The sequence below is a fragment of the Panthera pardus genome, unplaced genomic scaffold, assembly GCF_024362965.1.
Source record: "Panthera pardus isolate Hobbes unplaced genomic scaffold, ASM2436296v1 HiC_scaffold_17, whole genome shotgun sequence".
NCBI classification, from domain to species: domain Eukaryota; kingdom Metazoa; phylum Chordata; class Mammalia; order Carnivora; family Felidae; genus Panthera; species Panthera pardus.
Window position 1 is genome coordinate 146,196,690 of NW_026526732.1, and position 12,786 is coordinate 146,209,475.

At 48.6% G+C, this 12,786-nt stretch overlaps 1 protein-coding gene across 9 annotated transcripts in view; it reads right to left on the reverse strand.

The window, feature by feature from the left end:
* Nucleotides 1-1,990: 1,990 nt before the first annotated feature.
* SCUBE3 (signal peptide, CUB domain and EGF like domain containing 3) overlaps nucleotides 1,991-12,786 on the reverse strand; it is a 38,638-nt gene continuing 27,842 nt past the window's right edge. For 4 of the 9 annotated variants that reach the window (XM_053905114.1, XM_053905115.1, XM_019456841.2 and 1 more), the window contains 12 exons: nucleotides 12,461-12,577; nucleotides 12,216-12,320; nucleotides 11,808-11,924; nucleotides 11,312-11,470; nucleotides 10,854-11,069; nucleotides 10,330-10,491; nucleotides 9,957-10,124; nucleotides 9,294-9,455; nucleotides 8,677-8,874; nucleotides 8,033-8,185; nucleotides 7,829-7,908; nucleotides 1,991-6,201 (listed from right to left, as the gene is read on the reverse strand). In XM_053905114.1, the coding sequence (XP_053761089.1) occupies nucleotides 6,052-6,201; nucleotides 7,829-7,908; nucleotides 8,033-8,185; nucleotides 8,677-8,874; nucleotides 9,294-9,455; nucleotides 9,957-10,124; nucleotides 10,330-10,491; nucleotides 10,854-11,069; nucleotides 11,312-11,470; nucleotides 11,808-11,924; nucleotides 12,216-12,320; nucleotides 12,461-12,577 (1,787 nt within the window). In that variant the 3' untranslated portion in view covers nucleotides 1,991-6,051. Of the gene's footprint in view, nucleotides 6,202-7,828; nucleotides 7,909-8,032; nucleotides 8,186-8,676; nucleotides 8,875-9,293; nucleotides 9,456-9,956; nucleotides 10,125-10,329; nucleotides 10,492-10,853; nucleotides 11,070-11,311; nucleotides 11,471-11,807; nucleotides 11,925-12,215; nucleotides 12,321-12,460; nucleotides 12,578-12,786 lie in introns of those variants that run through there. The other 5 variants (XM_019456844.2, XM_053905117.1, XM_019456847.2 and 2 more) reach the window with 5 other exon arrangements.

Here is a 12,786-nt window from a genome sequence, read left to right on the forward strand (position 1 = left end):
ATGCCTTTCTTTTGTAAAGTAAGGACTATGCTGAAAGAGCAGGTGGAATGGAGAGTATGCATTAAGTAAGCTGGGCTGGTTCTCAAACAGATTCGTTGGGGGGAGGGGGAGATTTCTAATACAAATTGAGGATCTGGGGGGCACCTCCGTGTCTCAGTCAGTTGAGCATCTGACTTCAGCTCAGGTCATGATCTCACAGCTTGTGGGTTTGAGCCCAGCGTCGGGCTCTGTGCTAACAGTTCAGAGCCTGGAGTGTGCTTTGGATTCTGTGTCTCCCTCTCTCTCTGCCCCTAACCCACTGGCATTCTGTCTCTGTCTCTCTCAAAAATAAATAAACATTAAAACAAAAAAAAGTTGAGGATCTGGAAAGTTATTACCTTAAAATTTTCCTCAGATTGATTTTCTTGCCCAGTACCTCTTGGAAGGTCTTCACATACCCTTGGAAAGCATTCCTTGGAAAGTCTTTATGTGCCCATTTTAAAGATTGCTTGATATAGTCAGACCCATACTCTACTGGCTCTGATTATACATTAATCTGGGACATCATCATAAATGTCATGGGAATAAGGTGGAAGACTTGGTGTTTTTGGAATAAAAGAGGGTTCAGAAAGAATTCAGAGAGGATGGCCCCCAGTTGATGTAGTCATAATGGCCCTGTATTGGTCCTTGGCTTTGCAGTTCTAGAGACATGATTTTATCAGTCCACAAAAGTGATCATGTTTTGTCACACTAAATCAAACTTACAGGAAGTTAATGTATAAAATAGAATGCCAGTGAATTCATTTATACTCTTAGCCACCAGGTAGACTGGATTCTCTCTCCTGTTGGGAAATGTATGTGGAAAGATCAATTGTAATCAGAATCCTAGGAGTACAGATTTTTTTTTTTTTTTTTTTTTTTTTTTTTAAGAGAAAGAGGGCAAGCAGGGGAGAGAGGCAGAGAGAGAATTCCAGGCAGGCTCCATGCTGTCAGCATGGAGCCCATCACGAGGCTCAAACCCACAAACCATGAGATCATGACCTGAGCTGAAATCAAGAGTCAGAAACTTAACCCACTGAGCCACCCAGATGCCCCAAGGAGTACAGATCTTGAGCATGGCTATTGTTATCAAGCTATGATAACCTGATGCATGGCACATAATACGGAGCTCAATAATTGTGAAGTGAATGCACCTATCCTTTACAGGTGCTCATGGGGAAGTTTGGGATTCTAGTAGACCAACCCAACATTTGATTAGGTAGATTTTTCCTTGTTCCTTTTAAATTGCTATATCATATAGCTATTAAATCCAGTAAAATTTTATGTCAGGAGATTATATAATTGTAACCATTAAGTTTTATCTGTCCTCTCTGAGCCTGGAAAATGGTACTGTTTGTTTGTAAGAGATTGGACATTCCTGTGGTCTAGTGGTAATGGTGGTATGGCTGAATGATATTTTAAAATTCTCTCTGGTGGCCAAGAGTGTACTGCATAAAAAGAACAACCTTGGGTGACTCAGTGCTGGCATTTTGCTGGAGGTAAGACATCTTAATTAGGGAGCCCGTGGCCTGGCTAGATTTGAGGAAGTGTACTATAGTGAGAAGAAACAATACCCTAAATATTGTCTACTGCTTTGAAAAATAGAGAGACAAGCCTTTTCAGATTCCAAAGTCATTAGGAATAAGATGGATAAATGAAAAAAAAAATTTTTAAGTTTATTTATTTATTTTGAGAGGGAGGATGCATGCATGCAAGTTGGGAAGGGGCAGACAGGAAAAGAGAGGAGGCCAAGCAGGTTCCATACTTAGCATGGAGCCCGACTAGGGGCTCAATCTCACGACTAGGAGATCATGACCTAAGCTAAAATCAAGAGTCAGAAGCTCAACCGACTGAGCCACCTAGGTACCCCATGAAAAAATTTTAAAAGTCCTATCTGGAAGCCAGAAGACACTTTGTTTCCTCAAACCTTTTTCCAGCTCTAGGATAAACTACGGAGACAAAGGAAAAGATGTCAGGCTGAGGAGTTTTATTTAGTATTTTAATAATAATAATAAAAAAAGACAATACAGAATCCAAACATTTCTTTTTACAAGTTCAGATACATTTTTTCCCCAAGTGCAAAATACTCTATGAACTGCATCATTTACTGTTTATTGTTGATTGTGTAGGAGATGCTTACTATATTGGCAGCAGTGGAAGGCAGATATAAATACAACATTTTGAGATTTTTTTTTTTGCATTAAAAAGAAGCCTCCCACATGATAATGATTATTCTCTGAAACTTCAGTTTAACTCACACAGAAGAATAAAGTTTTCAGTTTGTCCAAACTGCTACAATTTGTGTTGTCTAGATAAGCTGATAATAGAACTGGAAGTTCTATTCTCTCTAATCATATGTCTTCTTAAAGGGTTCCTAGTCCAAATAATGGCCCAAGCGCAGGGTGCGCGATCTTTGAGACAGGTCAGATTTAAAGATATCCTTGTGTTGTTTGCTTCCACTTTTCTTTTATTGTGCTTTAGAAAGAAGCCAAGCAGGTTAACATTATTTTCTGCTTATGGTCAGTTATACTCTGTCTCCCTTCCCCTAGTTTGAGCCTGTTATATTGAGGTTAAATAGCGAATACAAAAGTTTGAATGCTCTATAATGTTTTCTGACATTTTGATATACAACCATCTAATCCACTACAGAGTCCCTTCAAACATGAATATGGAGAATACTTCTTACATATAAACAATTTCATTAGGGACAGAGACCATGACTGTATTCCTGAATTTGCAGCAACAAATCTGAGCCTTCATTACCTCAAACTAACTCAATCCTAGGGAAGTCAGAGCAGTGTCTGCCTCTGGGGATTTATAGCCCTGGGGCAGGGCAGCTCAAGTCCAGGCTTTGGTCAGTTCTCTTCTGACTGTGAGAGTTCCCTCACATTTAGGGAATGGACCAGGCCTAATACGGAAAAAGGGAAGCAGAGAAGTGAAAAGGGATTGCTGCATTGCTGAGGATTGAAGTGCCTTTCTGATATGCATCACTTGGTGCTCAGAGCCCTTGCAGAAGTGGCTTCCCACTCCCAGACCCAGAGCAGCGCAGGTTTTGTACTAGGATAAATGAGGCCTCACAGTACTGCAGTCCTGTAACACCCCGTCCTGCAGAGAGGCCTCGGGACTGGTTCATGAAAGTTCCCACTTACACCATCTTCTTCCTTCCCCACACTGGTAAAAACCTCTTTTTCTGTCTGACCTGTAAAGGTCTAGAGAATCCCTGAGTGTTGACTCCTCATTCAGTCCACTTAAGCCCTAGTTTGATGCCCTAGGATTGGCTTCCTCCTAGGTTCAGCAGCAGCTTTGCCTGGATTGTTAACCCCCAAGTAGGACGACCTAAATTAAATGTGGACATTAGCAGGTCATTCCCTGCTCACCAGGATCTGTCTTGACATCAGTTAAGAAGCCTAGTGGTCTATACTTTCCATGCTGTGGAAATCATTTGCAGTTCCCAGAAACCATGGAATAAATTATCGGAGGAAGTAGGTTTATGTGTATATATGGGGTGACAGGAAAGGAGGAGAGCAAGAAGCAAGACCCTGAAGGCATAAATTGGGAACTACTCTGTTTAACTTTTTAAGAGAGATGCAAAATGGTAGGGAGAGAATCAGAAAATTATCCTGGCTTCTGGTGGAGAATTAAGATGGTCAGAGCTGATTAAAGCAGTTTTCATGGCATTTCCTGGGAAGTGTGGATACTTCTATTAAATGACCATTTTCTCGCTTGGAAGTAGGTATTTTGTATCTTTTGCAGAGCACTCTTTGACTCAGAGAGACAAAGGAAGCCAGATATTCCACTCCTAAGAGCCATGGCATTGGCTAATGGATATCAGGGGAACTATCTGGGACATTGGCTACCTACTGCCTAAGGCTGTCTTTCGCTGGTGAATGCTACTGATTAGGTAGTGAGGGGATGGTATAGACTTCTTTATTTAGTGTTGCCTCTCCTGGGAGGAGCAGTAGCCTGGACGGTCAATTACAAATGAACCCTAGGAGTTAATTGGTAGCCTTTGATTGAATAGGACTACTTTGATTGAATAGCTTTGGGGGAACTAAAAGGAGCAAATGGGAAATAATTTTATAGGCAGCAGCAGAATGAGGGGAGAATGTGTGCACGATGTGGGCTTGGGCATGGACTTGATTCTTCCTTTTGAAAAGCAGTAATGGAGGAAGCTAGGCTTGAAGTCAACGCCGAGAGGGAATGGCAAACAGGTAAGGTAGGCAGAGTGGCTAAGGTCAGGCAAACTTCATGCCTGGGTAACTGTCCGATTCTTGGTTCCCATAGCCATAGCTTGTCTCTGGCCTCAGGGGCCTGAGTCAGCCCATCCCCAGGGGGGTTGTCCTGTGCACACCAGGGGAAAACAGGATGAAGGCAGGGAAAAGATGGAGGCTTTCCCTACTTGGGAGTAGAGAATCACTGACCAATTCATCGGCCTCTACAATCATGAGGTCCATGCTGAATCCATAGAGAGGCATAGAGATGGCAGGATTGGTTTAGCAAACATAGGTCCCACTCCTTCCTGCTCCATCAAGTCCCCAGAATTACTCTCCTACACATCAGGTGCCTCTGAGCTACAGTTCTGAGTTCCCCCAGCTGAGGGCTCGAGAGGTCTGGATGGCCACTGGTGGGGGAGCAGAGACAGATTAGATGTTCCAGCACTCAAGGTGTTCATGAGATTCAAAACTTTTTTCTTCCACTTCAGACATACACTCTTCTCTCTTGGGCAGCTATAAATAGGGTTGTTCTAATAGAGGAAAAAGAAACAAAAACAAAAAACAAAACCAGAAAACAAAAACCCCTCCCTCTAGACAACATAGGAAGACTCAAAATGATTGCACTTATTAGATGTGGACAGGGTGGGCAGAAGGCTCGCCAAGTGTGCACACATTCCTCTTGCTGCCCACAGCCTGGGGCCAGAGGTAGGTGGCTCTGGGCTGGCTGCAGAGCAGGGTCCTCTTTGGTGGAGCCCACAAGCCATCTTGGGGCTACAGGGAAAGATAACTCTGGGGCAAGGCCCAGGCTGGCTTCTGGTCACAGCCATGTTTCTTTAAGGACAACACTTAGCAAGGGGAGTAGGGCTCCCCCAGGGAGCACTTAGGTAGGGGTGAGGAGATGGCTGGGCCAGGAAGATAAGTAAGAAAAGGGATTAGTGTTTGAGGCTGGCTTCCCAGTTATTCTGTAGTCTAGTTCTTTAGATGATACATTTTCTTCTTCTTTTTTTTTTTTCTTCATTTTTTGGTGATGCTTTAAAACCTGGTTTCTGTCCTGCAGAGAGCTATAGTCTTTCTCTTGGGGAGTGACAGCGGCACATTCAACATGGTAATGCCTGCTGCTTTTCCTCAGTCAGCTGGTGTCTACTAGCCCAGTGGTCTGGGCCTTTTGTAAGCCCTCATGGATTGGACACCAGGCAGACATGTGGGGGAAGAAGGAGAGGAGCTGTATAGACAAGAAAGCCAGCTGTGTGGGCAGTCCAGCGCTCAGACCATGTGCCCCAGAGGACCGTGCTGGCAATAAGCCTACAAGTCAAAGGCTTCTTTGGCAGAACCCTGGGCGGGGGGCACAGCCAGGGGACATTTTGGCTCCTGACTAGCAAGGCACAACCCTATAATGGCAGAAGCTCTTCTTCCCCCTCCTCATTTCCTACTAGACCCACTTCCTTCAAGGGTTTCTATCACCCTTACAGGCTGATGGGGCCAGGGATGTGAGCTGGTAAAATGGGCAGTGTGGCTGGGAAGGGGACACTGTTCTTTCACCCTTCAGGGGGAATAGAGCCAGCACTTAATGGCTTTTCCAGGGGGCATATAGGAAAAGGGAACACAGTGAAGAGAGAGAGAGGGAGAAAAAGAGAAGCAGAGAGAGACAGGAAAAGGAAGCTAGAGATACAGAAAGGGAGACTGCTTGGTCTATAGTGATTTTTTTTTTTTCTCCAAAAAGAAAGAGAAGAGAGAATTCCTCATCTGAGGGTAGGGGCTGCTGGCTCGGAGGGCTAAGGAGTCTGGGGGCTTTAAAACCTGGGTCTTGGGCCTATGGGCACTATTTGTAGGGCCTCAGGAAGCTGGAAACTTTGGAGCGGAGTAGCTTGATGAAGGATTTTGGCAGCATCTCCTTGTGTTTCTCTGTATACTTGAAGTAGTTCTGGGGGTGGGCCAGCACCTCGAAGAAGGCCTTGATGAGCTTCTTGTCCTGCAGAGGATGGCAGGTGGTAATGTCAGCCTCAGCATTGGGGGTGGGAAAGAGGAACACCAGCCTCGACTCAGAAGCAGCCCCTCTTGATGCTAAATAGGCATGCCCAGAAATGAACTCTGGATTTTCATCCCCACCATCTGTTCCTCCTGTAGAATCCTATAACCTAGTCATTGGCAACTCCACCCTTCTATTGCTCAGGTCCCAGTCCTTGGAGTCATCCTGAACTCCTCTCTCTTGCCCACAATCACAGCAAATCCTGTTTATTCCACCTTCAAAATATATCTGGGGTCTGACCATTTCTCACAGTCTCCATAGCTACCACCCTGTCCAAGCCATGTTCTCTCTCACTCGGACTACTGCAGCAGCCTCCTAACCAGTCTCCATGCTTCTACCTACCCTTGTTCTTCTACAGACTGTTCTCCCCTACAGCAGCCAGAGTGACTTTTTGGTTTTTAATTAGATCATATCCTCTTTCTGTTCAAAACACTTCTCTGGTTTCTGTTTTCGCTCAGTAAAGCCAAGTCCCTTGCATGGTCCATAGGCTGAACATGATCTGTACCCCACTCTTTGTCCCCCATGCTGCTTTGACTCTCGTACTCTGCTGAGCTACACTGGCCTTCTCAAGGTTCTTGAGCATGCCACACTGCTCCCATGCTCCTTTCCTGATCTTCTAATGCGTAGCCCTTTACCTTATTCAGGTCTTTTCTCAGAGGCCTTTCCTGACCATTCTGTCTGAAACAGCAACACGATGTGTGGAGAGCCTCCTAGGTGCCAGGCACCGTGCACCGAGACTCAGATCTTCTGGCTTCTAGGCTAGTATTCTGATTTTTAAAATAAGAAGTGGGGCTTCTAGCCTCTCATCCCAACTTCAATCAAAACAACTCCACTACTTTATGTATTGGAGTTCCACAGCACAAGTGAAATAAGGGTTCAGATGCTTTAAAAAATGTTTGAAAAGCATTGCTGAAATTTTTTTCTTTGTAGCCTGCAAGTCCTAAGCAATTTTTGTCATTGTGTCTCTTATTTTGAGGATAGTATAAAAATGATCTTATTAATCATAAAGATAAAACTTTTCCTTGCATTGATCATTTATGAAGGGTAATACTGTGGCTAGGACTGTAGTGTCCTAAGTACGATTTTCTTAAACTGGGATCCACAGACCAGGTGTTTAGTTCATTCTTCAGTGTTGGTAACATTTCTTTTCCTTTAAGACAGATCGTATTGAATGGACTCTGAGAAACACTATGCTAGATCTGCTCCTTTTCTGTGGGAACTGAGGAGAGAGGAAGGGAAGGAAGGTACTTAAGCAGAAGCATCTTTCTATACCTCATTTTCCCTGTATTTCTTGGTGAAAGAAGTAGGGGACATTTCACTCCTCATCTTTCCTTTCTCTTCCCCTACAGTGTAAGATAGTACAGTCAGATGGGCTTGAACTCATTGGGCAAACTCAACTCTCTGTGCCTCAGTTTTCTTATCTGTAAAGTGGGAATGATGAAAGTACCTATTTCATAGAGCTGTTGTATATATCAAATGAGAATATTCATGTAAGCACTTAGCATACTGCCTGCACATTGTTTATATGTTCATTAAATGCTGGCTGTTCTTCTTGTGCATATTCACTTGCCTTTAAAATCTCCTGGTGGTTTTCAGACGCATAGAGCCGGCCATCTCGAACAATGTCTTCTACTAGCTGCTCGTAGTCCTCTGCACAATCAACCAAGAGGAGGGGTTTAGGGGTAGAAATAATTCCTGCTCCCCCTGCTCCCTCCCAAGACTCATGAGCCTCCCCTTTCTCACCCACCTCCCTGGCATTCGTGCCCTTACTCACCATCATAGGTGACGTAGGGGATCTGGAAGCCACGAGCACTGTTGGCCTCGCTCGTCTTGAAGTTGATCCAGAGCTTCCTGGAGCGGGCCGTGAAAGCAATGGGGCGCTCATAGGTCTGGCAGGTCTCATAGGTGGTAATGGAGGATGGGGAGGCTGGGAAGGCAAGCAGCAGGTCAGGGAAACAGCAGAGCAGGCTACCCAAGCCCTCCTGGAGGAGGGCTGAGTGGGGGAAGGAGTCATGCTGACAGAGACTCTCCCCCATACATGTACTTCCCCCACTCCCCAACGTACACATGTCCTCTCCCACTGCCCTCCACTTGTTCCACAACTCCTCTTTGACATCCAGGCACTCACAGAATGTAAGAAATTTGACATTTAAATAAATGGAATGGCAAAAATGCTAGAACAGGAAAGTGAGACATGTAACACTTTTGGAGTTCTAGTCCCAATGCTGGCATTCTTAACTCTGCTCTCCACCAATCACAGAGCACATTCATTGCTGTTTTCCTTTGTTAGCCTCTCCACTTCCAAGGCCTCCCTTCTCACTGCCCTAGTTCTTCCTGTACCAGTTTTTTCTCTCTCTGTCCCTCCCTCCCAACCAGATTTGAACTGCCCTTCCCTGGCCCAGCCCTGCAGCCACCCACAGTTCTTTCTCATGACGAGGACGTCCCCACACTCATCCTCAGATGGCAGGAAGATCTCGGGTACCACGATAAGGATCTTGCGCTTGGGTGGGGGGTTGATGTTCCAGACGCACTCCACGCCAGCTGGGTAGTTGCCTGGGTAGTTGGGGGACTCGATATAGCCAGTGAACTCACCCAGCTCCCCACCGCACTGGCGATCTGTAACCAAGCCCAGGTGGACAGAGCAAGAAAGAGAAGGGAAGTCAGTGGGGGAATGGGTTAGGGATGTTGAAGCATTTTGAAGTGGAAACCAGACACTGTAGGCAACTGCCTTCTGTTTCATCATCTTCAAGTTCTGGGTCCACCTTCCTTCCTGCCCTTTTAGTACCTTCTCACCTCACTTCACCTCTCTCTGTCTCCCCATCACCTATCTCCAGGGAGAGGGTGCCATGAGGCCCAGCCCAGCAAGTGGTCTTAAGATTGAGTGGGATGGGAGAGATGGAGGGTGGGACTTTCCTGCCCATCCACTCCCTAGCCTTGCTCCCTGTTGGTTTACTTGCCCCACCCCCCACCTCTTCCCATGCCCACTGTTCCCAGACCTCTCTGCCCCTTTTCCCACAGCTTGGCCTGCCACGTACTCTTGCACTGGGCCACACTGGTGGAGCCATCAAAGTCAGTGCTTGTATTTCCTGGACAGCGGGTGCAGAAGTTCTGACGGAAGTCAGGCTGATAGGAGCCCATAGCACAGCGGATACAGCGATGGATGGTGGTGTTGTAGTAGTGACCAGGGGAGCACTGGACTGCAGGCAAGGGGGAAAGGTAGGCGTTAAGATGGTAGGCAAGTGGGAGTTCTGGGGCACAGGATGAGCAGGACACAGGAGACTGAAGACACCAAAGTTCCTTCCGAGTCCCAACCTTTCTTTGTCATGCCAGAATTGAAGCCTAGGGAAAAACAAACTTACAGAGTGGTTGGCTACCATGCCAATCCTTTTCTTTCAGGCACTGACTGTAGTGCCAAACTTCTAGAAACTCATTGGTAGTATTGAGGGGAACGTGCCACCAGTTCTCCGAAGCAGAGGGGTAAGTGACACTGTTATTTATTCCCTAATTCCTAGACTTGGGACTGGTGGAGGGTCAGGATGTGTCCTATGAGCAGGATGGTCTGGTTGGTCAGGCAGCTGGGCCTTTCCTAGTTTGGGGAAGATGGTGTGCCAGCATACTCAGGTCTACTCTGAGGACTTGGAGAGTTTTTTTTGTAAGTAGTTAAAGTTGGGGAGTCCCCCAGTGTGTAGCCCATTCACCTTTGGTGTCACAGTCTTGGAAGGAGATGGCTCCCTCATGCTTGGTGGTGAGGCCCCCACCACAAGGGAAGCACAAGGTCCGTCCTGCTTCAGGTTGGTACGTGCCGCGTGGACATGGCTGGCAGGGCTTGAACCCATCAACGGAGTATTGGCCAGGAGAGCACTGACCTGCAATGAATCAAGGGCCCAACTCTGATGGGGATGGTCCTGGTCATCCCCACCGGGTCACCCAGTCTCAGGGGACAGAGACACACAAACAGGATGTTGACTAGGAGAGCGGTCTGGAGCCTGGGCCTGCCCTTGGGAAATCCCATGCCCATGGGCGTCCCAGTGCCCACCCTACCCCACTCTATATTGTTTGTTCCCCTGGCACCTGCACACGTGGTGACGTTGGTGGCTCCGAGAGGCCCGTGGGCATCACTCCCAGGGCAAAGGTCGCAGGAGAGCTGCCCTTCTCTCTCCTGGAAGGTGCCCGCTGGGCATGGCACACACTGCTCCGTCTGGCCGTGGTAATACGTTCCCTGCGGGCAGCTGACTGAGGGAGAGTCGGCCGTGCTAGCCACCCCGCCCCCCTATTTCCCGCCACCCAGGCCTGGGATTCCCCTTCCCGCTTCCCCAGATTCAAGGAGAATCTCTTTGTTTGGGAATAGACAGAATCCTGCTTGGGAAGATCAGGGGCCAATGCCATGTAAAGGAGGGTTGATGGCCCCTCTGGACATGATATCCCTCTAGATTTCAACCTGGGACCAGGGAGAGGATGATGACAGGCAGGAGGGTCTTGGCTGCCTCACAATTTGAGGTACAACTTAGGCCGTAAAGTGTCCTGCTCTCTGAGTCAGGCCCAAGTTGGGCCTTCCCCGTTCCCCTGCTCCCCCGCTCCCCAGCAAGCTCCCTTACCACACTTAGCCCCAGCACGGTGCTGCCCAGGCCTACAGGCCTCTGCTGGCTCAGCTCGCTCCCCAGCTCCTGGGCCCGGCTTGTGGGCCAGTTCATAATCAAGGCCTGCCAGGCGCAGCAGGAAGCGGTCCTGGTTGATGGACTTTCTGAGCATCTTCAGGGTCCCTTTCAGCCGCCGTTCCATTCGCTGTCGGAGGCAAGGCAGTCCACAGCCAGCTGGTGGTAGATGATGGTATGAGTCAGGGAAGGAAGAGAAAGTGGCTGTGAGCAGGAGGGCAGGGAGCAAAGCTAGGAGCTAGGAGGGATGTGGTAAGAGAGACTGGCTCCTGGGCTTGGTGTTAGGCATGGTCTGCCCTTAGTACAAGCTCTGCCCCTTCCCTTTGCGGCTGAGACTTGTGGTTTCCCCACCTCTGACCCCTTGCTTTCCACCCTCCTCCCTGCAGTGCCCCCAGTCCCACCTGTGGTTTCTTCGGCTCTGACCTCTGCCTCCAGTTCCAGGGTGAGCCGAGTGACTTCCTTGCCTGGAGGGGTCCGGGCCCGCCGGCCCTTGCCCTTCCGAGAGGAGTCACACTTGAGGTGGATAAAGGTGATCTGGCAGTCAGAGCAGGGGGCACCACCTGGGGGAGAGGCCTTGTCAACCCCAGGGGCACCCCCTGGGGACAGAGAAGGCTCTCACTCCCAGCTCTCACTTTCCCACCCTAGCCCAAGCAGACCTCACCAGATCTCCGCAACTGTCTCAGTTCACTTTTAAGGTAGGATACCTATTATTTGGTGGAGGGATATCCTGGGACTTCTTCCTTGGGCCCTATGCCTACAAGTGCTTCTTCCCTCTGCTCTGTCCAGAGTTCAGGATGCCAGTGGGTTTTTAGAGATCTCACTAAGCAGAGGAGCTGAGGGGTGGGGGAGGGGTGTGGTGGCCAGACAACCCATTGGAGGGGGGTCCCCAGTCCAGACCTGGTCCCGGGATTCTGCTGGCCTCCTCCGTTTTGCCTTTGTTTCTCAGGTGCAAACGGCATTTGGCGTCCTTGATCTTGAAGGAGGCCCGCTGTTTAACTGACAGCACTGCAGCCTCTAGAGGGATGGCAGAAGCTCAGCACAGCCTGGGGGCGCCGAGGGGGGTGGGTACTGCTGTGGAGGGTATTGAGAAGCTGGGCAATAAGCCACGGGCTTGGCTGGAGAAGGATTATGAGAGCCAGGGGACTCAGATGTTAGGGGCAGAGGGAGCAAGGCAAAAGGGCTGGAGAATGACAGAGCGAGGAAGGGGATCCAGGAAAAAGTAAAACCAGGAGAATTAATGAGGAGAAATCGGGGTTAATAAGCAAGAGAATAAGGTGGGAACAAGGCCTCTGGGCTGGTGCTCACCATGGCAGTGGTTGGAGTTTGTGCTGTTCCCGGTGTGGCCAGCTCGGGCTGGAGTGGCCCTGGGGCTGGGGGTGCCACAGCTCACCGTGAAGCCATTCTCAGACTCTGAGAGAAGGGGGCTGTCACAGCTCTGAGCTGCCCGCCCCCAACGCCTACTGGTTGGAGTAATGCAAGGGAAGCAGGAGAGCTACCTGAACAGCCAGCCTTTCCTCCCTGCCAGCCCTACAGCAACCACCTCTATGTACCTGGCAAAAACCGGGCCCGGGAGGGGCAGGTCAGGGCACAGGTGTCCTTCTTGCCAGACCGGTTGCAGCTGAGCATGGCTTTCGAGGCACCAGGACTGCTCTGACATTTGACCGGCTCTAGGAAGGGGAGAGAGACCTGAGGAGGAGAGGGCCTTCCTCTCCCACCCTCTACACTTGGCTGATTTGGGAAGAGCATTAGCTACATGCAGAACTGTAACTGTAAACAGAGACTGATGAAGGGATTCGTCACCAGAAACTTCACATCAGTAACTCAAATGGCTACATTCTACTCCCCTACTACCTTACTCCTTCCTTGGCATGGAACT